We start from the raw sequence: 24,528 nt of genomic DNA, 5'->3' as shown, positions 1-24,528 counted from the left end.
GGCAGTGGGCTGGTGGAGGTGAGGAAGCCCCCAGTCCTACCACCTGCAGAGGGCCCGTGGTGTCAGGGCCCCTGTGTGCGTGCCTAATTCAGAGCCTTCCACACCATTTCAGGGCACTGACCTCACAGGAAACTATAGTTTTACACTAGAGGTTTTTAAACCCATATATGTGATCATACTTTATATTTCTGCATTGTTGGCAGGGGGTCAGATTGTTTTGCACCTTCACGTGTAGATCTGGTTTAGTGCTTGCTTTAGACCACTCACTTGAATGTCTGCTTTCATTTATCTCATGTAAGCCGACCCCTCCTGTTTCTAAGGCCATCACTACTGTCTAGCTGTAGTTGCACCTGCTGGTTGCTTTCAAATAGTGACTCAGTGAGCCTCCTCTCCTTGGCTCTGGGGCCTGTGAGCAGGTGCTGTACAGCAGTTGCCATGTCCCAGTGTGCCACATGGATTCCACATCCCAAGGCTGTGTTCTCATGGTGCCGGTTAGAGCAGGACGCTGGTCTGTGAGTCAGGAGAAGAGCTGGCTTTTTGGGGAGTGTGACCTGGCCGGACCTCTGCCTCTTCCAGGCTTACGCCAGCAAGGAGGTGATTCTGAGCGGAGGTGCCATCAACTCTCCACAGCTGCTCATGCTCTCAGGCGTCGGGAATGCTGACGACCTCAAGAAACTGGGCATCCCTGTGGTATGCCACCTGCCTGGTGAGCCCCCTTCTTTACTGCTCCCCAGGGGCTGTCTCTGCTCAGCAAATGGCTTAGTGTATCTTAATAGCATGGAGTGGGGAGGTGGTGGTAGTCAGCGCTCCTTGGAACTGTCACATCGTCCCCGTGAGCCTGAAGGTCTCCCGGGCTCACTGGACCTCGTCACCCCTGGGCCCCGAGCCTTGTGTTGTTTTCCCTCTCTCTTCCCCGGCCATCCTATTTCACTTGGAGAAGGGCGCCTTGCAGCAGGGAGCATCTGCCCGTGAAGTCCCACTGGGTCAGCCATGGGCGTGTCACCAGGGCAGCTCTATGGTGAGAGGGGTCCGGGCCTCATCCTTCCATCCACAGGACTCGCCGGCTGCCTTGAGCATGAATGAGGTCAGCTCAGTGCTCCAGAGCCTGCTCTCCCTGTTAAGACCTAAACTTGATTTTATAAACTGTCTGTCTCTGATGCCCTTGAGGGCCAGGCTCTGTCTCTTGCCCTCCCTGATAACCTCACTCCAGGAGGGCTGGGCCTTTGTGCATTTAGGCTTCATCAGGAGGGGCCTGGGGAAGTGCTGCTTCATGACAGTGACCTGCCCAGTGTGCCCAAAGGCTTGGATAAACTCATGCAAGGGCTGCATAGCACAACAGGGCTGCTTCCTCCTTATGGGGCTGCTCTCTGCCTCTCTGGCCATCACCATCCAGCCACTGCTAACCAAGCAGTGCCTGCTGAAGGTGTGGGCCCTGCCCTCATGGAGGGGGCTGCTGAGCAGGGCTGACAAGGGGCACCCAGAGGCTGCCCTGGGAGTAAGTGACAAGGACAGGCGGCCTTGGTAGCATCCGAGGCAGGCCATACTTGGCCAGGAGTGCAAGGATGGTGTCTCTGAGAAGCAGCCTTTAAACCGAGACCAGTCTTTAAACTGAGCTCCTGCTTGGTCCAGAAGATAAGTGAATAGGGGAGAATTTTTCAAAACCAGGGGGATATTGAGAAGCCACTGAGCTCCCTTGGTAGCCATTTTCTTACCCATTCCCTCCCGTATCAGGGGTTGGCCAGAACCTGCAAGACCACCTGGAGATCTACATTCAGCAGGCATGCACCCGCCCCATCACCCTCCATTCAGCACAGAAGCCCCTGCGGAAGGCCCGCATTGGTCTGGAGTGGCTCTGGAAATTCACAGGTGAGCACACTCATCGGTAACCTGGGAGGAGACTGTGAGCATTGAGACCTCCTTCCTCAGGAGCTGAGCAAGGGTTCTGGCCACTGTGCGCTGGGTTTGATGCTGAACTATGCCATTTACCTTAGCCCTGAGTCTCAGTCTTTCCATCTTCAAAATGGGGATGCACAGTTTCAACCTGACGGGTTGAAGTGAGTACCAGAAGCAATAGCACATGCCAAGGAGCTTGGCCCAGGGCCTGCTCAAGGTGAGAATCCTCAGGGCTTAGGGGCTGCTCTTCCTTACAGATGGGCAGGGATGGCCTAGTGCTACACAGCAGGTGAGGTCCAAGGAGCCGGGAGAAAAGGTGGAGAGAAAGAGAGGAGACTTTGGGGCTAGACTGCAGAATCAGCATTCATCTTTCAACCTTTTCCATTTGATTTCTAGCTGCACCTGGGCCAGGAAATGGTAGTTTGAAATCCTGCTCATCCACTCAGCCTGTATTTCTTACACACCTACTATGCACTGTGTGCTGAACTAGGTGGTGGGAAGAGCCAGGAAAGCAGGCGGTGTTGGCAGTGGCAGAATTGGCCCAGGTAGAGGGCAGAGCTGATGCCCCCACTTTAGGCAAATAGTTGACATTTTATGGTGTGGTGCTGTGTGAGCCTCCTGTCAGGGGTGAACTGTTGTGGACAGGACTTGGGTCCAGTCACCAGGAGGGAAGCCAGGAGCAGCTGGCCCACCTGCCACGCCCTGACTGGCTCTTCTGCATCCTCTTCTGCTCCTCAGGGGAGGGAGCCACTGCCCATCTGGAAACAGGTGGGTTCATCCGCAGCCAACCCGGGGTCCCCCACCCGGATATCCAGTTCCATTTCCTGCCATCCCAAGTGATTGACCATGGGCGGGTCCCCACGCAGCAGGAGGCTTACCAGGTGAGCAGGGGGAGGAGCCTTGGTTCCCTGGGGTATTTCCTTCCCACCATCCAGGAAGGAAGATGCTCTCATTTTCAAGGCAGCATTCTCCCTGGTGCCACATGGCTGCAGAGTTGGGGGCATAGAGGCCTGTCCCCTGCCTTCCAGCTGTCCAGCATGTCTGGGTGGGGAGAGGAGCAGGGAGGGAGGCCAGCGAGTCAGTCTTTGTGGTGCGTGCCAAGTGTATGGTCCATGCAGACGAGGTCTCGAGTGCCAGAAATGGGACAAACGGGGGTGCTGACTTGGCCCTGGGATCACCACCTCTGAAAGCTTTGAGCCATGGAGTATGAGGCCGGGATGAAAGAGTGATTCACCGAGGTGGTTTGTAATCCCTTTGTGGAGGTGGGTACCATGTGGGCAAATGCTAACATGCCTCTGCTCCCCACTGACTCTGGAAGCAGAGGCCCACCCTGCAGGTAAACCAGGGTCGGTAGAGGTCACTGTGGATGTCTATGGAGGGACCATCACTGCTTCCTCTGTGTTCTTCTAGGTACACGTGGGGACCATGCGGGGCACGAGTGTGGGCTGGCTCAAACTGAGAAGTGCCAATCCCCAAGACCACCCTGTGATCCAGCCCAACTACTTGTCAACAGGTAATTCAGCCACCTGAGTCTGCCTGGCCCTGGGCTTGAACAAACGAATGCCTTGTGAGGTTGCTGCTTGTCCCTGAATCATACCCTTGGACTACACTTTCCAAGACAAAAGTGACCCTCTGTCATCCCCCGCCCCATCACTTCAGGCTGTAAACTTGCTTTAGCAGCCCTTTCGTGTCCTGGGACACATGAAATAACCCCAGGGCCTCATTTTAGACAGCACGGGAGATTTGCATCTTTGAGAACAATCTGCCACGAGGTGAGGGAGACCGCACCATGCGGGTGCCAGGTCTGTAGCTAGAGCATTGTTCCTATTGTTACTCTAAGCAGCCTCTAAAAGCACATTCCATTCCTGGGCCTGCCTCTTTGCATGCAGCAAAAATGAGCACTGCCCACGGGGCGGGTTTTGCCCAGCGATGGCTGCAGGGTGCTCACAGCAACCCTGTGGCAGAGGCGGGGTGTGTGTTCTTATCCCTATCCTACAGATAAGTCAGACCCCTGATTTCAACCTGGGCCTCTGGGCAGGCTGTATCCGTGTAGGATGCTGCCTTTGAGCTGCACAGTACAGTCTAACCAGCTATGAAGTCTAACCAGCAGGTGACAAGCAGCCTGCTGGCTCAGTCCCCCATGGCCCTGAACTTTGTCCCCAAACACCATCTCCTCAGACAGCTCACAGAGCTTCTCCATGCCATAAATCTTCCGGTGAGGCCAGCATGGCAAAAGGAGGGGTTTTCACCTGTTTCTTCTCAACAGAAACCGATGTCGAGGATTTCCGTCTGTGTGTGAAGCTCACCAGAGAAATTTTTGCACAGAAAGCCTTGGCTCCGTTCCGAGGGAAAGAGCTCCAGCCGGGAAGCCATGTTCAATCAGATAAAGAGATAGATGCCTTTGTGCGGGCAAAAGCCGACAGTGCCTACCACCCCTCGTGCACCTGTAAGATGGGCCAGCCATCTGATCCCACCGCCGTGGTGGATCCACAGACGAGGGTCCTCGGGGTAGAAAACCTCAGGGTTGTCGATGCCTCCATCATGCCCAGCCTGGTCAGCGGCAACCTGAACGCCCCCACCATCATGATTGCAGAGAAGGCAGCTGACATTATCAAAGGGCGGCCTGCACTCTGGGACAAAGACGTCCCTGTCTATAAGCCCAGGACGCTGGCCACCCAGCGCTAAGACAGTTGCTGCTGGAGGATGACTGGGGAAGCCCCCTGATGAGCCAAGAGGGCCAGCACAGCCCTTGCTCCCAGGCTCCTTCCAGAAACTGTCTAGCACCCTAGGATCCAGGTGGCTGAGAATGGCTACTTATCACACCTCTCCTTTTATCCCTACTCAGAGGCTGAGAATGGGATAAACTCTTGGGAAATGAGACAAATACTGGGCAGTGGATCAAGCTCCTTTTCCCCAGACTTTCCCTGTGGGCCACTGGGGAAGGCCAGCATTCAGGCTGAGATGCTCCTCCCTGCCTCCTGGAGGGACAGCAGGGGAGGAGGGTTAACTCCTGCCGCATCCTTTGTCTTGTGTTCACGTGGTGTTCTCTAACCCAGGGGAGTGGTTTCTTCCCAGGGCATGCACAGAAGCTGGGTGCCTACCAGATTTGCACAGGTTCACCAAGGAAGGGGCATCCTCCTCCTTGAGCTGCAAGCTTTAGCTGAGGCAAAGAGTCACACAGTAGTTCAGCCTGGGCTGGCACATAAGTCCCCGGTGTCCCTGATCAGAGGGGAAAGTTGCCTTCTGGTAGAAAAACTGGCTTTCCCTTTCTCCCTTCCTAATTTCACTCTTAGAGTCAGGCAGGTAACTGGGGCTCAGCTGGGTCACTCTGAGAGGGTTGTGGCCCACCTCTCTGAATCTCTGGTTCTTAAACCAGGGCCAGGTGTAGTGGCTCACATCTATAATCCCAGCACTTTGGGAAGATCACTTGAGCTCAGAAGTTCAAGACCAGCCTGGGCAACATAGTGAGACCGTCTCTGAAAAAAAAAAAAAAAAAAAAAAAAAAAAATTAATACAGTCCCAGCTACTTGGGAGGCTGAGGCGGGAGGATAGCTTGAGCCCAGGAGGTCGAGGTTCCTGTGAACCCTGATTGCACCACTGCACTCCAGCCTGGGTGAGAGTGAGACCCTGTCTCAAAAAAAAAAAAAAAAAACCTGAGGTTTTTTGGACCTTATTCAAGGAGACAGGAGACAGGAGTCTGGAGGGAATGCCACTTGGCTTCACTACCAAAGGTTTCATGACTTAGCATTTTAAAAGGTTTTCCTTTTACCAAGAAATGCAGAAACCCAGAGCAAACCCCATATACCAGATCACTGCTTCCTACTGAAGCAGCTAGTGTGAGGGAAAGGACTCCCTCATATTGGGCTTGGGAAATGAGTTGGCAGCCTGAGCTGCCCCAGCAGTGGACAAGGCTGGTTAATTCTTATTCTCTAGACGTCCACAGGAACAGACCAGGATGGAAAACGCAGTTAAGCGCTGTTAAGCACAGCCATGCACACCCTGTTCCTGTAGAAATGCCACTGAAAGAAAAATTCAAGATTGGAGTTTTGGAGGAAAAAAAGACACAAGGAGCATTTACAACAGCTCTTTGCTCTTTAAATTTCTTACCATTCAATAAAGTAATCCAGTCACTTACATTTGAACTGAGATGCCTTCTCCAGATTGATCCGACGAGGTAAGGAACATGAAATGCACTAGGATTCTTCCAAAGACATCCACATCCACCATCAAGGGCTGGGAAGAAAAGCGTTGTTACGTGGAAACCGCTGTACTAGGCCCAGAGTAAGGACAGGAGCGAATTGGGGGATTCCAAGCTTTGCTGGGATCGGAGGGGACTAAGGTGGCTTATAGACATTGGGGGCCTGACAGCCACAACTTAGGTTTCTGAGAAAAACCTAGAAAGGCAGAATGGAAGAAACCCATCACACCTCTCCTTTTAAAAATCTTAAGCAGCTCTTGTTTAATCTTACCTGTATTTTTTACTTTTATTTTTTGTTCCAAGAGAGGGTCAAGGAAATTCTAAACCTGCCAAGAGACTTATTTCTCCTACGGAGGGTCCCCACCTGCCCCACAGCAGCAGTCCATGGCCACCAGTCACCTGCATCTCAGGGCTGCTTGCAGGAGTGCAGGAACAGCAGTTCAGGTGCCAGTCCTAGGGCTCAGAGGGCCTCGTGCAGCCCTCCTGCTGGAGCATGTGTGGACTCGGGGACAGGGGATGGTCCCAGGCCAGCCATGACTCTGCTGACCCTTCTTCTTTGGAACACGTATGGATACAGCAGGGTGACAGTCACTTAGTTCTACTATCTCTGCGTCCCATGGTGTGTCAGCCTGTGAGACCATGGTCGGTTCAGTCCGGTGGCTGTATTTTAAAATAAGCAAAATGTCATGTGGTAAGAGGAGCTCATTGGGGGTGCTGCTCAGTTGCACCAGGCCCTTCTCTCTGAAATACTTGGTCATGTTCTATACAGTTGAACAATTTGGCCATAAACAGAAATGAGGTTCAAAAGAAAAGATGGTGAGTGTCACATGTCCAGAACCTGAGAGTTCCCCTGCCATGAGGGGAGCCTTTCACCCCAGGAGGAGAGGCTGTCAGCTGAGGAAGCCAGCATGGGGAGAAAGGAACTTGCTACAAAGTGGGGTGCACAGAGGGCCCCCCATCTTCAGTCTCATAGGGAATCAGGCCCCTTGGGAAAAAGCCTGCAGTACCTAGAAAACAGAAATGTGCTTTGCAAACAGTGGTTCAAATAGCACAACCGAATGCTATGCATGTGCCCAGTGCTCTCAGGAGCCCTGACCTGTTGCAGAAGCCTATGCTGAAGCTGCTGCACTAGAAGGCTGTTCTGATGGAATAGGGTACAGGGGTGGGCTGCATAGGAGCCAAGAGCATCTGCTAGCCTGACTAGAGATGGTGAGCTTCTGAAGCAGGAGTTGTAGGCACCCAAGCATCTAGTCTTTCTGCCTGCAGTGTGCGTTGCAGGCATCATCATCTCCATGAATTCAAATAGATTCTTTTTGGCTGGGCTTGGCTCACACCTGTAATCCCAGCACTCTGGGAGAACGAGGCGGGTGGATCACTTGAGGCCAGGAGTTCGAGACCCACCTGGCCAACATGGTGAAACGACATCTCTACTAGAAATACAAAAATTAGCTGGGGATGGTGGCACATACCTGTAGTCCCAGCTGCTCGGGAGGCTGAGACAGGAGAATGGCTTGAACCTGAGTGGCAGAGGCAGCAGTGAGCGGAGATTGCACCACTGCACTCCAGCCTGGGTGACAGAGTGAGACTGCCCCCTCCCGCCAGCCCGCGTGCAAAAAAAAAAAAAAAAAAACATTATTCTCCAGCCAACCATGTCCCACCACTTAGAGGTGATTTCATGCTTCTACTGATAAGCCAGTTTAATACCAGTTCCAATACAGATTTCTTTAAAGCTAAAATGCCCATCTCTGCTGGCCCAGGCTGTCGCGACAGGACATCCCCGAGACCACCCTGTCACTCCTGATGTTGGAACCAGGGTGCAGGCCTGCTCCTCATTCTCTCCTACCCTCCCAGTCCCCAGGAGAGGAGAAGAAATACTGTTTTAGAGAAATAACCTTTTCAACAAAACATCCCTGGCATCAGTTTTCTAGTCAGGGAGTCAAGGCTCTGTGCATGATGTCAGCTCTACTGCTAACTAGTTTTTATAAACCAGCCAGATGCCTATCATAACAATAAAAACCTTTGTAGGAGATGCAATTGGCAAAGACACGACGCCGATAAGTATACAAGGTGAAACTGCTCCAGTATTTTTCACAGCAGGGTCAGTAGTAAAGCAAGTGGTGCCCCTGGTCCCATTTCACAAAGGTGAGCCTGCACCGAGTGGTACCGTGGCTCTCACAGCCCACCAGGCCTCACCTTCACCCAATTCTGAAACTTCTTAGGACAGAGCTGGAAAGGGACACCTGGCAAAGTGCGATCCAGCTGTCTGGGTGGATGTCGGAGTCCACAGGCTGAGCAGAGACGGTTCTCAGTGAGCTTCTTGATGCCAGTTGACGGTGCAATCGTAGCTGTCATTTACATTTTGTGAGATAATGAAAAACACAAGATTAAAGAAACTAAATATATTATTCTTGTGGACACAAAATGTGTATTTTTCAGGCTGGGAGGGAACCAAAAAGGAAAACCATTTCATCTTAACACTTTCCTAAAACAAAGAAAAAAAAAAAACATGATCTACAACTTCAAATTTTTCTTACAAAGAAAAATTTAATATTCGATGAGAGGTTGAACCAGACTTAAAGCAGACAGATACTAGGAAGTGGTGCAGCCTGTAAAAATGCCAGTTTTTGTGCACTGACTTTGGAAAAGATCATCGCCTCTACCAGACACTCAGGGTCCTGGTCTGGCAATTTGGGCCTGATGAGAAGCCACACAGTAAGACCAAGACCCAACAGAGACACAGTGTCCAAGATAATGTTGACAGTGGTGTAGCCCTTTAGGAGAAACTGCGCTCCCTGCAGCTGGTATGAGGTTACCACGGGCACCAAAGGAGCCAGGAGGATAAGAAAGAATATCCGTCATTTCAGAGCTGCCTCGGCACAGTACCTGCCCTGTCGGAGGCAAACGCCAGCTCTGTGTGAGGGGAGCTCCAAACATAACAAAATTTGTTACACAGTTTTATTCTGAAGAACATTTTGCATTTTAATAAAAAAGGATTTATGTCAGGAAAGAGTCATTTACAAACCTTGAAGTGTTTTTGCCTGGATCAGAGTAAGAATGTCATAAGAAGAGGTCTGTAAGGTCTTCATAACAAAGTGGTGTTATTTACAAAAAACAAAACAAAAACACAAAACCGTTAACAGGTTGTCTGTATACTATTAAAAATTTTAGACCGAAATTGCTACCTATCTTTTTGATTGCAGGGAATCCCTGCCAAGGTAACTTGACAGTCAGCATACTCCCGTTGACAGAAAAGGAAGCCTTGACGGTTCTAATTATCCAAAAGTGGGTTTTCATCAGGACGTACAATCAGAGTGTGAGTGCATTCTAATGAAAACTTCAGCCCTCATTCAGTTGCATATAAAAGCCCTCAAAGAGAACACACAGTACAGCAATGTTGTATAAAAGGCAACAATACGATTTGTACAGACCCCAACATTCCAATCCTATAGATCACCATGTTGCTCCTTCCGTCCCCCTACCCCAGCACCCCTTATTTCTAAAGCAGCACCACCAGTCCCCAGAAGACAAGAGCAGCTGTACCTCATTCATCTATGCATTTCTGCACCAGAGATGCAAAAACGCCCTGTGTGGGATGCCCTAGGGGCAGAATAGCGGCTGGACCTGCTCTGTAATTAACTTACCAGAGGATTGTTCATGTCAAACAAAACCAAAGATAGCTGCAACCCACCATGGATCCAAAGGTACAGTATCAAAATCACAGAACTCTTGCCCAAAGAAAAGACTGCAAATAGCCATCTGGTGTATCTTGTGGAAAGATAGGTTTATAGTGACTCAAAATATTTTAGAAAAATTTCTGTAGTGTCAAGTTCTCTCAGACTTAAAATTTTACCCCCAGAGGATTTTCACTGAATAAATGAGAATTGGCTCTATTTCTTCTACTTCTGGATAGCCCGAGTAAAAATACTAATAATTTCTAGATTTCAGTGGGGAACTACAATTATTAGGACCCATGGATATTGCTGCAGTTCAAATACGGTACAGTAATTACAAAATATAGACCATCTCTTTACAAATACAAATTATAGTATATTACAAGTCATGTACAGTAAATCTATAATTTTAAACAAACTAGTGTATCTAAGTTTACCTGGTTGCGAGTGCATTATTATTCCAGTTTACAGTTGCCCTTAGCATGACAGTCAGAAACCGACCATCGGAGTGATATTCTCTTATGTAAACTGGCGTCACGTCACAGAAAACCTTATTTATAAGGTCCATTGCCCTTACAATGACCGCTGGTAGCTGGGTTCTAACTTAACGCACTGTATTTCAGAACAGCTAAACAGGAACCAGGACGCAGTGTATTTGGGGAAAAGGGTTTAAAAATGGATATGCTGGGCCCAGTGACTGTCTGATATGCTAGACCGATGGCTGAGGTAATGACACAGGTGTGATGGTCGTCATCACCTTTACCTTCCCCCGCTACCCCGCCATGCCTTCAGGTGGGTGGGCCTGGTGCCCCGGTGCATGGGAGAAGTAGACTCCACAGCAGGGCCCATCTGGACAATGGGGCAGGGTGGGTCTGCCCTCCTCACCCATCCTCTGTGAGAGGGTGGGGCCTGCTGTTTCCTGCAGCTGGGGCTGAGGGCAGGGTGCTCTGCCAGGCTCCACCACTCGGGACCTGTTCCTACCAGGTTTATGGCTTTCTTGAGGCATGACATCTCTTATACAAAAGTCTAATTGAATATTACTCCCAACTAGTGCCTAAACTTTCCTAACTATGAGGCACTTTTCCCCTGGCCCTCCTGCACCACACCTGAGGCCAGAGTCAGTCTGCCCCTCACTGGGGGCTACAAGGTGGTGATGCATATCATTTCATCTGCCAGGTCCTCCTCATCCCTCCCAGGGTCTGGCTCTTCATCGCTGTAGCCAGGACCAAAGTCCTGTAGCTCATAGTCCTGCTGGTGTGAGAGGGGGCCCACATCCCCATTGGCTCGGGGACGCACATTCCCGTTAAGCAGGGTGCTGGCTGCACTCTCCATCTCATCGATGGTGAGGTCACAGGCATCGGCGATTTCATGTTTTGTTGCTGACACAAATTTTGGGTCCCTTGCATAGCGTCCCAAGCCTTCAGATATAAGGACCTGTACAGGAAAGAGGGATGGACGGCATGGGGGTGTTATAAGGCTTGGCAAGGCAGGGGAGAGGACAGAAAAATCAACTCCAGTGCTAACTTAACTGCACCAAGTGCTGTGGGGATGCGGCTCAATCATGTTTTCTGGAGCTCATATATAATTAATGTAAATGGCTTTGAAAATATCCTGGAGCTTAAAAAACTACACAGGGCCCAACAAGAGTGAAACCCACTGGGGAAAGACACGTAGTATAAACTGAAACATACTGCCGGAGCAGCACCCATAATGCCAGCACAGCTCATGCATGAGCTGTATGGTGCTGACCGGTGTTTAGGTTTTTTTTGTTTTTGTTTTTGTTTTTAAGACAGAGTCTCCCTCTATCGCCCAGGCTGGAGTGCAGTGGCGTGATCTCAGCTCACTGCAGCCTCCACCTTCCAGGTTCAAGCGATTCTCCTGCTGAAGCCTCCTGAGTAGCTGGGATTACAAGCACACACCACCACACCGGGATAATTTTTGTACTTTTAGTAGAGAAGGGTTTTCACCATGTTGGCCAGGCTGGTATTGAACTCCTAACCTCAGGTGATCCATGCCCCTCAGCCTCCCAAAGTGCTGGGATTATAGGTTGAGCCACCGCACTCAGCAATGGTGACCAGTTTTAACTCATGCTTCAGGTACATTCCTGCTGCTCAGAAGTGTCTGACTGAGGGACACTGGCTCACAGCCTGGCCGCCCTTCCCGCTATTGTGGTTGCACCTCTGCTGCTCCTGGTGCTTCCTGCCTGCTGTGACCAAGAGCCATACTCACTGCCTCCACCAAGCTGTCTGCGCTCCTCTGCTTGTCGCTGTTTTTGTTCCGGAAGCTGCTGGGAACGATCAGGCTGGCTGGTGTGAAAGTCCGGTAGGAGATGTCGGGCTCGTCTGTGTACCAGGAGCTGCGGTGCAGGGACGGCAGGCTGCCGTTCATCTGATCCAGGGCCTCCGACTGCTCCACTTGGATCAGGGGAGTGTAGCATGGTGTCCAGTCCCGGTAGGGAGGGGTCGCTGGAGGGGTGGCCCATGACCGGGTCGAGTGACTCGGTGAGTACTTCTGGGCTTTACTGGAATCTAAACCAGCAACTGCCATGATCTGAGGAGAGAGGAGTGTTGAGACACCAGAGGTCCTGGCCTCAAACCTCCTGCACACAGACCAAGCATGGGTGCTGCGCTCTCCAGGGGCAGTCCAGGACTGGACCAGGCTTGGAAGGGACATGGGCACACTGAAGTATGCTGAGTGAATGGCCAGTGACAACTTGGTTTTCTAGCACACTGTGCTTTCTTTTCCCCCGAATCCATAATGCATTTCCTATGACTGTTCCCAAGGAGATATCGGTTGCTAATTCATGAAATTGCTTCAGGGAAGCCCAACAAGCTGTGGGTGTGAACACACCACCCAATTCATGCTGGGCTTAAATACCAGTACAGTCAGGGGAAACTACGGCTTCCCAGCACTTACACAAAAACATAGCTGTTTCCCTTTGCTCTGGAGTAACACATCCTAGAGCTGGCATTTGGCATGTGCTAAAGCACTGGGTACAAGCCCCAGGCTTACAATCCCACCACGGCAGATGCACCTTGGGGTTCACACTCTGCAGAGAGGGGCACTGTAAACAGCACAGGCCCATGCCCACCACCCCGTCATGCACGAATGGATGGCATCTCTGATGTGACACTTTCAGAAAGAAAAAGTGCCATATTCTTACCCTTGAGGGAAAGCCCTGGTGAGTGGCCTCTGGCCCCACTCTCTCATCTGTGCAGCCACCCTCAATGTGGGCAAATTGTTCTCCCTGGACTGCTCCCTTTGTAGGCAGGGCAGGTTCACCCTGCATGGTGCCCACAGGGCCCTGCCCATGGAGGGACCCATAAACTTGTTTTAACAAAGGAACTACTTCTTGGCAAAAATAAAGGGCTACACCGATTGTTCAGAATCAGCTAAGTAGCCCCCACACCCTGAGCTCAGATCACATCAGGCTCTGTATTCAATACCAGGAAGAGGTGGTGGGGGTCGCAGGAGGCACCTGGGCAGAGAGGCCAGCTTTGACAGCTGGCTCCTTGGATTCAAATGCCAGCAGCCACTCACTTGTGTGAGACTGGGCAGAATGGGGCTCATGGCCATAGCTATTTGGCAGGATTGTTACAATGATTAGCCAGACTGTAGGTGAAGATTCTCTCCTTCCCTCCTGGTGCTTAAAGCCAAGGGGAAGGGCGTGACCTGATGGTGGGTCTTATGTGGGGTGCCCCGGGGCGTGGGGGCGAGGCCAGGCAGCCGCTCACCTGTTGCTGCATCAGGTGCAGAGGCAGGGCCGTGCGGTGGGGGAAGAAGGTGGGAGATGATGGGATCTCCTCCTGGCTGCTCTGTCGGCGCAGGCACTCAAAGTTGAAGGAGGATCTCCGGTGGGCTGCGAAAGCAAAGGGCATCATGCAGTTGTGAAGCAAGTTCTCTGCCAGGACACTGTCTCTCAGAGTCAGGGTGGCCCGACGCTCAGCAAGGAGCCCAGGAGGAAGCAAGTGGTTTGTCCAAGAGAAAGATTAGGTAGTGAGATCTCCAAACTTTAGGAGGAGAGGATGAAGGAAGAAGCCCCAGTGAGGGATGTTTTTAAAAGTACAAACTTATGGCCAGGCGAGGTGGCTCACGCCTGTAAACCCAGCACTTTGGGAGGCCAAGGAGGGTGGATCATGAGGTCAAGAGATCGAGGTCAACTGACAAATATAATGAAACCCCGTCTCTACTAAAACTACAAAAATTAGCCAGGTGTGGTGCCATATGCCTGTAGTTCCAGCTACTTGGGAGGCTGAGGCTGGAGAATCACTTGAACCCAGAGGCAGAGTTTGCAGTGAGCCGGGATTGCACCACTGCACTCCACCCTGGGTGACAGAGTGAGACTGTCTCCAAAAATAAAAAAAGGTACAAACTTCTTACTTTTAAATGTTCACCTGTTCTCAGGAGGAGGAGTGGAGGCAGCCCATAGGGCAACTGATCTGAGTCAGAAGCCCCGGCCCTGCATACCGTGAGGAGCACACAGCACTTCAGTGCAAGAACGTAGTCCTTCCAGAACCCCACGACACTTCCCACTGTCACATTCCAGATGCCCTAAGTGTCCCCAGGGGCTGAGATATCTTGCCAAAGCTCCTGTGTTTACATCTGTTTTAAAGGGAAGGACTTTACCTGCCCTGATGGGCTTGACCAGGTAATAAGCAAATTTTTTTCACTGGGAAAGATTCAGCTTCTCTAGCACTGAAGACAAGCAAAGGACACCTCTGACTTTAAGAACATGCTTGTCCTGCAAACAGCTCTTCCAACAGAGGCTCACACACAGGCTGAGCCGTGACAAGACGATCCATAGTGCCCAGCTTCACAGGGCGCCAGGCCCAGGAGATCAGTCTGAATCCTGGGACACAGCCAGCAGCCTCCTCCCAGAAACCTCTTACCCTTGCAGGGGCCTCCTCAGAGAGCACGCCTGTAGTTTATAGGCATTTCTACAGCTCCTATCTTGACTGTGCTTTCCTCAGGTCACAGGGCATTTCTTAGCCCTGGCAAAACTCCACGTGCCTCTCATTCCTCTATTGGAAAGCCCAGGGACCAGCTGAGAGAGGGCTCCCTGGCACAGTGCAGCTGCACACAGAGGCCAGGCTGAGCCCTTGGCTAGGCACTGCCCAGCAGAGAGGAACGAAACAGCCAGCCCTGGCCTCTTGCACCCAGTACACACTATGGGGCCTCCTTGTTCAGTTGCCGACATGGGACACACACTGCCTCATCAGAAAGCCCTCCCTCTACCCACCACCTGGGGGCCAACTGTGCTATGGAGCATAGGTTTCCAGATCTGAGAGCTGGGAGAGAGAGCAGCAGGCCCTCTCCCGTGTGCGCTGCTTTTCCATTGCCAAAATGCTCCGTGGATCCCCGCCATCTCGTGTGCTCTGCATAACACTCTCTGGAGGAGGAGGGAATCCCTCTGCAGCTGAGAATGCAGGTGGAGGAGCGAAACCTTCTCCCCGCCCAAAGTCTCAGCTGCGGGGCAGCAAAGCAAAACCACCTTACGAATCATGAGCACGTCCACTGCTGCCCGCTCAGGCTCCTCTCCAGTACTGTGGCCGGTGGGATTCATGTACTTGCTGGATTGGCCAGGTAGGCAACAGACAAAGGCCGAGGGCTGAGGAAGGCAATGGAACTCACAGGGGTGCAGGCCTCCGCTTGGCCTCCTCTGCACCTGCTTCATCTATTATTCATGGGAACGAAGTGACTTCATTTAGCAGCACGTGTTTGGGGCTGAGGAATTCAATATTAACCATGGAAATGGGTCTGGTCACACTCCCCAGCGGGGCTGTGACAGCTGGAGTGAGGCAGAGGGCCCTGGGCACCTCCCAGCGGTGCTCTTTAGAGTATATGCAGTTGGCAGACTCAGAAGCCAATGTGTCATGGCTATTTTTGGTTACTGATTAGAGTCCTGCTCAAAAGTACGCTTCATTCCTCAGAAATTCCAGAAATGGATAGTCCTTAACCGTCACCAAAATGCCCACATGCCCAAAATGAAACTGCTCACCCAGAAGCTAGAAAGGGCCAGGGCTGCACCTCTTCCCCCAGTTGGAGTTCCTCGCTCAGGATGACCCAGACCCTCCAGCTCCTGCCATCCACCACTGCAGGGGGAAAGCATGTGGCAGCAGCCAGCCCCAGCCCCAGGCTTTCTAGGCAGGATGGGTTTCCTGGCCCCAGAATGAAGGGGACCAACAAGTCCAAAATCTGCGCCTTGAGCATTGGGCACTGACAGACCTGACACAAAGATGAGGGAAGAGGAGGGAAGATGAGGGAGGAGGAGGGGAAGATGAGGGAGGAGGAGGAAAGGACGAGGGAGGAGGAGGGAAGGCCGAGGGAGGAGGAGGGAAGGACGAGGGAGGAGGAGGGAAGGACGAGGGAGGAGGAGGGAAAGACGAGGGAAGGACGAGGGAGGAGGAGGGAAGGACGAGGGAGGAGGAGGGAAAGACGAGGGAGGAGGAGGGGAGGAGGAGGGAAGGAGGAGGGAGGAGGAGGGAAGGACGAGGGAGGAGGAGGGAAGATGAAGGAGGAGGAGGGAAGATGAAGGAGGAAGATAAGCCCTGGAGAGGCCTGAGGACAGGTGGACACCAGAATGCCCAGGTGCCCCTCAGAGGTGTGGATTTTTGCAAGACAGGCCTGGGGCACAGCCAGCTCTGCACTTGAGCCCATTCTTCCCCTTTGAGGGCTCAGTCACCCCATCACAGAGTGGAGCAGGACTGACAACAGCAAAAGCATGTGTGTGATGTGTCTACTTCTCAGGATGGTCCCAGGTTCAAAGACAATGCTATGTATGCAAACACCCCTTACCAGCTGTGTGTGTGCAACCTTAGGGCCCTCACAGCCTCTCTGTTTTTGAAGAGAGTCAAGCACAGCACTGAAGAGGCTGCAGCTCTATCATGTGGGATGTGGATGAGAAAGAAAGGAAAGCAGATATCCTCTCCAGCCCGGGGCTGTCTTGAGGACTAAGGGTCCTGACCTGGCAGCACATGTCCATCACTGGCCCCCAGAGCGGGGGTTGGGGGAGAGGCACACTGTTCCCCAGGAGGTTCCACCCAGAACAAAAAATCTGGCCTCACATGCTGGGGTGGGAGGTAGCAGGCGTCTCCTTGGAGATCTCCGTGAATCATAGCAAATGGGCGAGTCATCGTCCTCCAAGAATCCTTGGGGTTGATGGTAGCCTCGGGGCCTCTCAAAGTCCACGTTTCTGCCTGGGTATCTGCTATAGTAGCCATAGTTTTGCCTGGCAGTCAGAAAAGAGATGGGGCAGTAAGGTTCTAGGTAACAAGCTCTTCACTCAGCCCTGCCACACCCACCTCCTCCCTTGGACACAGTAGAACTGGCTGAGAACAAGGCTGACCTCAGTTTCATGGAAGATTCCAGGTGGAAAGCAAGGGCCATTACAGGAAGGTTGGGGACTGAAGGCCCGTGCTGAGGGATGTGCTGGGAGTTTCCATCCCTCAGCTCCAGGGCAAACGTGAATCGCAGATGTCCTGTGAGCCAGGCTCTCACCCACTCATTCCCTCTGTGAGATCCTCTCTCCTGAGCACCTGCCCGCTGCCAGCTGCTGGGCACCAGGGATGCATGAAGCAAGAGCCCACCCTCAGCGGGCTTAGAAAATGCCACGAGCACACAGAACTTGAATGCAAGCTCGAAAGGGCCAATGCTGGAAGAGAGGAACTCATGTGGTTCTGTGAGGTTTTCTTTTCTGGGGTGTGTGGGGGGCGGACTTCAATTCCAGTCGTGGAGATAAAATGCAAGGCCCTAGAGAAGGCCCTTGAGAGGTGGGATGAGGCCAGCAGATGGAGTGAGGGCATCCAAGCAGGGGCCACAGTGTGAGCAAGAGTCCTAGAGAAGGGAACACAAATCCATTTGGCTCAGAGTCAGTGGTTCCAGAAGTCAGGCATTTGAAGGAGACATGGGGAAGGGCCACAGGAGCAGAGAGAGGGTGAGGGTCAGGCTGTGGCTCAGATGCCAGATGCCACCTCACTGCCATTCCACTTCCACTTCACTGGGGCCCTGGTCACAGTGAGGTGCGGTTCTGAGAAGAGGGCAGAGGGTGATTTTCATCTGCCTGCCCCACCTGCTGCCCCTCCTAAAGCAGAGTGCCCATTCTAACCACAAACATTCTTGGTGGACAGAAGCCAGAGAGACTCCTCTGCTGAGTGACCCCTTGTTTCTTCATCTCCAGGAGGGACCCCCTAAAGGGGCAGGAGGCAGGCGCTGTGCATGAGGACCCTGGCCAAGCTCCGGGCTGGCCAAGCCACTGTACACACAGAGACCCGTGGCTGCCAAAGCTCCCAGTGTTAATTCAGCAAAAACTGATCTCTCCAAAGATGGGGTGGCGGGAATACGTTAACCCAGCCATGAAGCAGACCCAGCTCCCATTTCCCGAGCCTTCACTAAGAAGCCTCAGAGGTCCCTGGTGGAAATAAGGCAACAGGTCTGAAAGAATAGGCCTAGCCTGCCTCTTGGTGGCTCTCTCCAATTCCAGCTCTCCCTGTGGCCCGGAGGTTCTTCTCCCCTTTTGCTTTTTTGGGGAAGCCCAAGTGCAGCTGCCGGTGGCCCTTGGCTTCCTGAGCAGGCACAGCACCAGGGCAGGGCGGCCTCCTGCTCTCTGCGGGAGCCAGAGCAGCTCACCTGCTCCAGGTGGGCGAACTGTCATCCTCGTAGCACTCCTCGCTACTGAAATACTCCTGCTCCCCCAAGCAGCGGGGGTCCCTGAAGTAGCCATGTATCTCTGGGTCTTCCCGGCAAATAGTTGGGAGCCGCTCATCTCCTGAGTCGGACCTGCAGTTAGGAGAGAGAGGATCTGAGAGCCTGGGCGGGCGGCAGACAATTCCTGCTGCAGCCGCACCTGTGCATGTGGCCAGCAACCCTGCCCGGGTGCTCCTGGCTTCTCCCAAGCAGGACTCAAGCAGCACTGGACTGTTCAGGCTTCTGGCAATGGTGTCATGTGTGTGTCTGTGGTGTGCGTGCCAGGATGGGGTCTCTCTCAGTGCCCTGCACAATGTTGGTGTCAAACCATTGTGTCCAGAGACCTTGGAGTCAAAGGAATAGGTGCAACTTGGAGAACAGAACAACAACAACAAAACAGACCTAGAGTGCTGCAAACGGTGATTGGTGGCCCCAGGAAAAAGACCCTGGCCTCCCAGGGCATCTGCTCAGATCCCTTCCTCTCCTTCTAGTCCCCTAGCTCCAGCCCAGTGTGACTTCAAAACCTGGAACAAAGGAGTTTCAGGCCACCGATCTCCTGCTATATCAAATCAGGAAGGCCGAGCGAGTTCTGGATACAGTGCCACAGGGGAAACTGTCACAGAACATGTCTATCACGTTCCCAAAGGCTGCCCTGCCCCAGGACTGTGGTAAGTCTCCCTGAAACCCTGCTCATCCTGGCCTCAGTCCTCAGAAGAAGACTTGGTAACATCGATCCTCGCTCCAAGGGAAGGATGGTGCTTCCTCAGACTTCTCCACTTTCTCGCACCCTGCTTGGGCCCACGTGGCTCCCGACTTCTCTTGATAACATGACACCAGAAGACTTATGCTCCCCCTGCCCCCAACAAAATGAACATTCTGTCCACAATTCAACTCAGGTCAATACGTGTGGAGTAGAAAATACTACACACATCTCGAGGGCTACAGGGAAAATGACAAGATCCCATTCCTGATCTTCAGGAGGTTTGGGTCATGCTGCAAAGCACCTATGAGAAGCTTGACCTCAGAGAGCAGACAGAGCTTCCAGCCATACAGGCTGGGGCCCCTGTAAGTGCACACTGCATGCTCCTAGTGCCATCATGAGGCTTGCAGGATCCAGCCCATGGGGTGCACCTTGTGTGTGGGCACCAGTCCTTGGATGGCAACAGGGTCAACACAGATACGGATCTGAAGGTGCCTTTGCTTAAAAACAACAACTTCTGACCTCTGAGTCCCCAGCCATGAATCATGATAACCTTTAATAGACTGGCTAGAAAAAAATGTTTCTCATTCCTCAGCACTCAGAGAGGCCAACTGGTAACATACCATCACAGTATTTAACACAGAAACACAGGTAATGAGCACATACCTAATGTAAGTTTCATAATAGCGGGTTCTATCCAGGAAAGGCATAACATGGGAAGGAGGGAGAAGATAAAAGTTAATTTCCAACCAAATTTACAATGCAAATATCAAGCTACCTCCTAGAGCAGGGGTTAGCAAATCACAATTCACCATGCACACATGGGCTGCCACCTGGTCTTCCATGACCCATGGGCTAGGAACGGTTTTTATAAAGGACTGAAAAAATAAACAAAATCCAAAGACAAAAAAGATTTCACCATATGAATACATGAAGTTCAAATTTCAGTGACCACAGGGGAAATTTTACCAGGACACAGCCTCACACCCATTCACTTACATATTTCACACTGCAACGGCAGAGCTGAGAAGCTGCAAGACTGTATGGTCCTCAAAGCCTAAGATACGGACTCACTGATCCTTCAGAGAAGAAAATTCACCAACCCCTGTCACAGGGTATGTGAGCACAATTGGGAGGGTGGATTTTGTGGCTGCTGGTGTTTTAAAGCCCCTTGGCCCCCCTTACAGGATGTAAGATGGCACATGGCCCTTATCCTTGAGGTCCATCATGTGGAAAGTGTCCAAGGTGGCAATGTTCTGGAGGGCTCTCACAGATCCTGACACAAATGCCTATGGGGAACCTCCTCCATGCCCCAGAGCGTGGAGGACAGACCCGCCTTGCTCTGTGGAACCAGACGCGACAAGGGCACCACATCAGCAAGTGTAAACACACCGTGAAGGTTACCTTTTAACACTGGACCTTCTTTGAGGCTCCCGGTCATGCTTGTGGGAAGAATGATGCCCATTTTCAGACACATGCTCAAGGTTCCCAATGCTGGGCCGCTTTCCATGGGCAGCTTTGGACATATTGGCATTATTGAGATTGGCATTTGTTGAGGTGGGAACTTGCTTTCCTATGGAATTATGGTTATGATGGTTATGACACACCGAATTTCCTGCTGGAGGAAACAGCGGTTTCTCAGTATCACTTGCAGGTGGAATTGAAGGCCTTTGGACATGCAGGGGACGGTGGGTGGTATTGGTCTGCTGAAGGGAATCTCTCCTATCACTATTAACATGATTGACATGGTTTCCAAGCAGGGCACCATTTCTCTGCAAAATAATGGGAGACAACACCAGGTAATTTAACAAGTATTTGATGCAGACTAGCTATGTTAGGTAACTTTTTCTACATGAAAAACAAATTCTAGGCAAGTTCCATAGGATCCCTGTAAAACAATCTGAGTGTCTCAATGATCAGGGTGAATGTGACTGTGTGGCAGTTGGTTCCCCCGAGATGAGGAAGGTTACCGATTTCCTGAGCGGGGGAACAAGCTGTCGGCTGTCACTCGAGTGTGCTCTTCCAGTTGCTCCAAGTTGGGGTGACTTATACCCAGCTGGGCTGGCTCGTGGGCATGCTGTCTGGGCTGGGGGGCTGAGGGCCGGCTGGCAGATCAAAGAACTGGCCCGGGAAGGAGGAGGGTAGCATGGACAGCTTCCCGAAGGACGCAGGACGCTCATCCACATGGCCAGTGGCTGTGGCCGAGCTCCTCAGAAGCAGACAATGAGGGGAAGGTAGGTAAGCTCAGGGAAAGAGCTGGCCTGGCCCTAGAAGAGGTGCTGATGCATGGGGAGGGTCTGTAGGAGGGGGGTGTGGTCTGAAAGCCCCTCTAGACCCGGGGGCTGGGCTGCATTCTCCAGACTCTTCTGTGGATCATTAACTGCCCAAACTGGAGTCCTGCCCTGCTATTTCCAGGTGGCCAGTGTGTAGCTAGGCGTGGAATAATTACTTTGAATACATCATCATCTTCTTCTCGTTTTGTTTCCTCAGGCTCGTCATCTTGCAAATCACACGATATAGCACGCCGGATTTCTGGCCCAATGTCATGCAGTGTCCTTAATCCCGCCTAGATCAATGAAAATGGCAGAACAGGTTAGACCACACGTGGGCCCTGGGGCCAGCTTGGGTCCTGGCTTTGCTCCTGCCTGATTCAGCAGAGGGGAATAAGGCTTCTCCAAAAGCTAATCCGGGGCACTGACTGATGTCACTGAAGGCAGTCTAAAGGTTGTTGGTATGGTCAGGCATCCGGATGGTCAAGACGGTCCTAGGTAGGATGCCTGAGGCCTGCAAACTAGTAACCTCCTTTGCAAATAGCCCCACTTCCAGGGAACACCACCTGGTTACTAGTGCTAGGGTCTGCCAGGCCAAGAGCTTATGCCCCTGTCTCAATGACAGTCTTCAGTAGACTCGCCCACAAGACCCCTACCTCTCCAAGCCCAGAGGAGGGCAAGGAGCACAGCCTGGCCGTTCTAAAGGGAGGGTGATGTGGACTCTCTTGCTGCATCTAGGATGAGGAAGCCTAGGGGTAGGCGCCAGAGGCACAAGCAGACCAAGCAGCCCTCAGGCCACTGGTTCTGCTAAAAAGCCATGAACAAGTGAGTGACACAACATACTGCAACCACCAGCACAGCCAGACCATGACAGAGCAGATTGACACACACACAGACCCGGCCGCCATGGTTATTGGGATACCCTGGCCTGTGGCCTGTGTGCAGGCTGAGAACTCACCAACATGGGGTGACAGGGTATGCTTTTTGAAGACCACAACAAATTGAAAGTGGCTCATCAGCCTTTGGAGGCAGTGTAAGACCCACCGGAAGACCCTACCGGGAGACCCTTCTGGGCCCCTCACAGATACTCTGCATCTCCCCTGGGGCCCCCACAGCTGCCTTCCTGACTCTGATCCCTGCTCTGTTTGGACAGGTCCCAGGAGAAGCCCTTCCATCATTCACGACTTCATTAGGGAAGCATTTCAGGATGCTTATGCATGGGACATGGGAGATGGTACTGCTTTGGCTCTGAGAGAATTATGATGTTTTGACCAACAATTTGAAGAAAAACAGTATGCTGAGTTAAAGACTAATAGGGACTGTATGGCAACTTTATCCTGCTCCACAAAAAGACCTGCATCTGAAGGAGGCATGTCCTCTCTGCCCTGGCTCTAGGGTCCTGTATCCAGGCAGCCCTTCCTCACTCATCAGCAGTCTGCCCACAGCTCCATAACCATAAAGGCCTGGAGGACAGCTAAGACATTGGCTGTGAGGCAAATGCTTCAACCTCAGGGTGGTTTGCAAAGGAAAACTGGGCTAAGTGACGGGTCCTCAGGGGAGGAGACGGCTTCCCTGTCCTTCCTCCAAAACACCTGGTAGCATGTGGGCAGCTGTGGCAGGGACAGAGAGGCATGATGACCATCCCTGAGACATGCACGTGATAGAAGAGATGCCCAGCAGTGGCTAGGGAGGAGGAGGGGACGGTGGCTGCAGTCTGGCCAGATCCATCAGGCCTGGGTCCTACTGTCTGCGGATGCTCAAAACTGGTCCCATGCAGTTGCCAATGCCAGTGCTGGTGGTGTTAATTTAGAATGTAAAGTCACAAAGGAACTTCCCAAGAGGCCCTTATAAAAATAGCCTTGTGCATAAAAGCACCCACCCAGCCTTTGAGACAATTCTGCTAAAAATGGCACCAGGCTGGGTTTGATTTGAACCATTCTGTGAAGAGCGAGCGGCAGATCTTTCCATTTAGTGAATTCTGAGGGTGAAGGAAGAGCCTGGAATGAAAGCTTTAAGCTTCCCGGCTAGGAATGCTGGGATCTTATAGGGGACAGACAGTCATGCCCTGGGTCAAACCAAGACAGCTCTTGGGGTGGTCAGTGAGCCTGCTTCTCGTTCTCCTGTCCCTCTGATCACAGGCTCAGGATGCATGTACGTACACACATGCATATGTAGGTATTCTTGTGTATACATGTGCACACACACACACACACACACACACTCACTCTCTCTCTCTCTCTTCCCCCCTCTCTCAGAATACCGAGTTTTCTTATCTGAGCCTGGGAAGTCATTTGGTTCTAAGGTGACCCACCTGCTGTTCTCATGGAAACATCAAGAAGGCAACTGTCATGTTATGTTGGTAAAAGCTCTTACATAGCAAAGCTGCAGGAATGTGAAGAAAGGTCACACCCAGCAGTATTAAATAGCCTGCAATTCATTCATTCAGAGCTTCCTAGGGTAAATTGTCAAGGGATGATTAACTAAGCAAGGGTTTTACTTATGACTTTGGATATACTAGGAAGAAAAGTCTATAACATATCTGAGGCTCTCAAACAAAAAGATAAGGTTTGATACACCTGCTGCTGCTTCCACAAAATAAACATAGGTTATAATGCACTCAAGTTGACACCCCCACAGAAATTTGGTACATTAATCCATATTACAAGGCAGTAGGGGCCAGGAATGCTCCCAAGTTTAAATAACAGATAAACCTATTTACTGTCATTCAACTGATTGGACTAGGTCTGATTAAAAGAAATAGAAAACTATTTATTTGGATAATTTTTAACATCATCCTCTGTTGACGGGTTGACATTTCACTGAAATACACATATAACATAATTGCATAATAGAAACAAAAACTGTCTCCAGCACATCTTCAGTGATACACAAGATTAGGATTCAGTCGACAAGATAGTGCAATGAACAGACATGGGACAGAGAATTTGTTTGCAACATAAATCATGGAGAAGGTTGAAAGGTGGCCCAAGTTGCCACTTCCAAAGACAAATAATGACAACATACTTATAAAGAGACATTAGAGGAGGAGAGAAAGCATCGCTCTTCCCAGACACAGAAGCAGAGAATCAGAAATCATGATTATATTCTGCTTGC

The 24,528-nt window shown here is 51.6% G+C and overlaps 2 protein-coding genes across 25 annotated transcripts in view; one reads left to right on the top strand and one right to left on the bottom strand.

Annotated features, from left to right (window-relative positions):
- The window catches only part of CHDH (choline dehydrogenase), a 29,776-nt gene extending 23,741 nt beyond the window's left edge, over window positions 1-6,035 (top strand). For all 7 annotated transcript variants that reach the window (XM_064367207.1, XM_064367206.1, XM_012460754.2 and 4 more), the window contains 5 exons: window positions 577-706; window positions 1,732-1,866; window positions 2,632-2,774; window positions 3,304-3,406; window positions 4,160-6,035. In XM_064367207.1, the coding sequence (XP_064223277.1) occupies window positions 577-706; window positions 1,732-1,866; window positions 2,632-2,774; window positions 3,304-3,406; window positions 4,160-4,578 (930 nt within the window). In that variant the 3' untranslated portion in view covers window positions 4,579-6,035. The remainder of the gene's footprint in view (window positions 1-576; window positions 707-1,731; window positions 1,867-2,631; window positions 2,775-3,303; window positions 3,407-4,159) is intronic.
- A 3,813-nt stretch (window positions 6,036-9,848) lies between these two features.
- Window positions 9,849-24,528, bottom strand: part of CACNA1D (calcium voltage-gated channel subunit alpha1 D) — a 319,931-nt gene continuing 305,251 nt past the window's right edge. For 15 of the 18 annotated variants that reach the window (XM_012460740.3, XM_012460736.2, XM_012460730.3 and 12 more), the window contains 8 exons: window positions 21,594-21,710; window positions 20,549-20,916; window positions 19,811-19,837; window positions 18,388-18,537; window positions 16,827-16,990; window positions 13,497-13,621; window positions 11,992-12,312; window positions 9,849-11,196 (listed from right to left, as the gene is read on the bottom strand). In XM_012460740.3, coding sequence (XP_012316163.2) covers window positions 10,903-11,196; window positions 11,992-12,312; window positions 13,497-13,621; window positions 16,827-16,990; window positions 18,388-18,537; window positions 19,811-19,837; window positions 20,549-20,916; window positions 21,594-21,710 — 1,566 coding nt within the window. In that variant the 3' untranslated portion in view covers window positions 9,849-10,902. Of the gene's footprint in view, window positions 11,197-11,991; window positions 12,313-13,496; window positions 13,622-16,826; window positions 16,991-18,387; window positions 18,538-19,810; window positions 19,838-20,548; window positions 20,917-21,593; window positions 21,711-24,528 lie in introns of those variants that run through there. The other 3 variants (XM_012460745.2, XM_012460733.3, XM_012460748.3) reach the window with 2 other exon arrangements.

The sequence above is a fragment of the Aotus nancymaae genome, unplaced genomic scaffold, assembly GCF_030222135.1.
Source record: "Aotus nancymaae isolate 86718 unplaced genomic scaffold, 86718_ANA_hifiasm-v0.15.2.pri h1tg000067l, whole genome shotgun sequence".
Classification (NCBI taxonomy): Eukaryota; Metazoa; Chordata; class Mammalia; order Primates; family Aotidae; genus Aotus; species Aotus nancymaae.
Note: the sequence above shows the minus strand (reverse complement) of the source record. Positions and strands in the feature narration are given on the sequence as shown.